Source organism: Morus notabilis, unplaced genomic scaffold, assembly GCF_000414095.1.
Source record: "Morus notabilis unplaced genomic scaffold, ASM41409v2 Scaffold11243, whole genome shotgun sequence".
In the NCBI taxonomy this organism is placed as follows: domain Eukaryota; kingdom Viridiplantae; phylum Streptophyta; class Magnoliopsida; order Rosales; family Moraceae; genus Morus; species Morus notabilis.
The window spans coordinates 1-1623 of NW_010360623.1; the positions used below are offsets into that span (position 1 = coordinate 1).

Below are 1623 nucleotides of genomic sequence, written 5' to 3' on the forward strand. Positions count from 1 at the left end.
TATATATAATATTTAATTTATTTTGGCGGAGGTAACACTGAGAGAACACTTATCTTTAGGCAGAACTACACAATAAGAAAGGAAATGTGATGGTTATGATTTAATCTAAAAAATTATGAATGTCGCACCAAACTCCTTATTTACATTTTACTGAGGCCTGTGTGTTAAATGCATTTTGTGCAGTATCCATTCCTTTAGGATGTTAAAGCAGTTTCTTCTAAGATTGTAAATTTCGTATAGCAGTATATACCAGGGAAATCTTTTATTTCCGCCGGAAATATGCACATCGCTTCGATCACTTGTCCTTTTATTCTTGAACACAGGTAATGGAGAAACCAAATGCATTTCACGTGAACCATGTTAGAGGAGAGGTGCAATTTTGTGATATTTCATTTAAATATGGGGACAATTTGCCTCTTGTCTTGAATGGGCTTAACCTGCATATCAAGGCCGGAGAAACAGTTGCTCTTGTTGGGCCCTCTGGTGGAGGAAAGACAACCCTTGCAAAGCTCCTGCTTCGGCTTTATGATCCTTTATCTGGTAAGTTATTTGATGACATAATAACATAATCGCCTGCCATATTCTCTTTTCTCGTTCATTTTTTAATACCTAAAGGCTATTCGCTAGCTTACCTCCTAATGTTAAGAGCTAAAGCCTAATGGTATCCTATAACCTTCGTCTTATTGTGCAATGGAAATTGAATCTCCCTTATTATTTTGTTGAGGTTCGTTTGTGTTTTCTCATGGTAATAGGTTATATACTTATTGATAACCATAATATTCAGAGCATCCGGTTGCAGAGTTTGAGGAGACATGTTGGCCTGGTTTCTCAGGACATAGTAAGTGTTTGAATGTAAAACCTTCACTTTGAATGCATACTAATAAAGTATTTTTGGAAATTTCTATTTCAAGGTTTACTATGAGGAGAGTCGATAACTAAAATGTTTAAGAATGAAATGCATGCTTCATGCATTATAACTGTAACGACCCTACTTATGTGGCCATACTTAACTATATGCTAAAACAAAATAATCATTTCTTGTTTCTTATAATTTTCTTATTTGAAATTTCATATATTTGTTGCCCAAACTGCTGCAACATTTTAAATCTTAAAATTCTCTAGACTAAGATTGTAAAACTACAACCTCGGTCTTCAATAACGTACATACATAATCTATTAAAACATACATGCTAAGGATTAATTAAATCCTCATAATTTGGTTTTCCTTAATTGCCTTTACTTATATGTGCTAAGATTGATAATTCATCAATTTAATAATTAATTAATTATCTTATTCATATACTAAGTCTAAATAATTTAGTTAACTTTTTATCCATAATCAAAGTTTTAGATAAACTTTACCTTATTACACTTATTAGGCTCGTAATTGTGTTTAGGCCCATTTGGCTTAGAAGCGTTCTTAAGGCGTTCCAAATACTATATCATCGTACTTACGGGTGTTGGGCTCGTATCTAATGTTGTAACACTAAGGGCCTAGTGCATCGGGCTTTTACAATTCCCGTTCGGAAGCTTATTTAAAAACCATTAAGGTTATAGGAAAAATTTTGTGAGCGTTCCCGTTCGGAATGTGTTAAATCAAAACTCTAAGGGGTCCGTTTTTGG

The 1623-nt window shown here is 33.7% G+C and overlaps 1 protein-coding gene across 1 annotated transcript; it reads left to right on the forward strand.

Moving 5' to 3' along the window:
* Nucleotides 1-323: 323 nt before the first annotated feature.
* On the forward strand, nucleotides 324-838 carry LOC112091365 (ABC transporter B family member 29, chloroplastic-like; the record flags this gene model as incomplete). The annotated part of the gene is made up of 2 exons (XM_024164788.1): nucleotides 324-540; nucleotides 753-838. Coding segments are annotated over exons 1-2 (300 nt in total), but the record flags the coding sequence as incomplete, so codon positions are not given.
* Between the last annotated feature and the right edge of the window lie 785 nt (nucleotides 839-1623).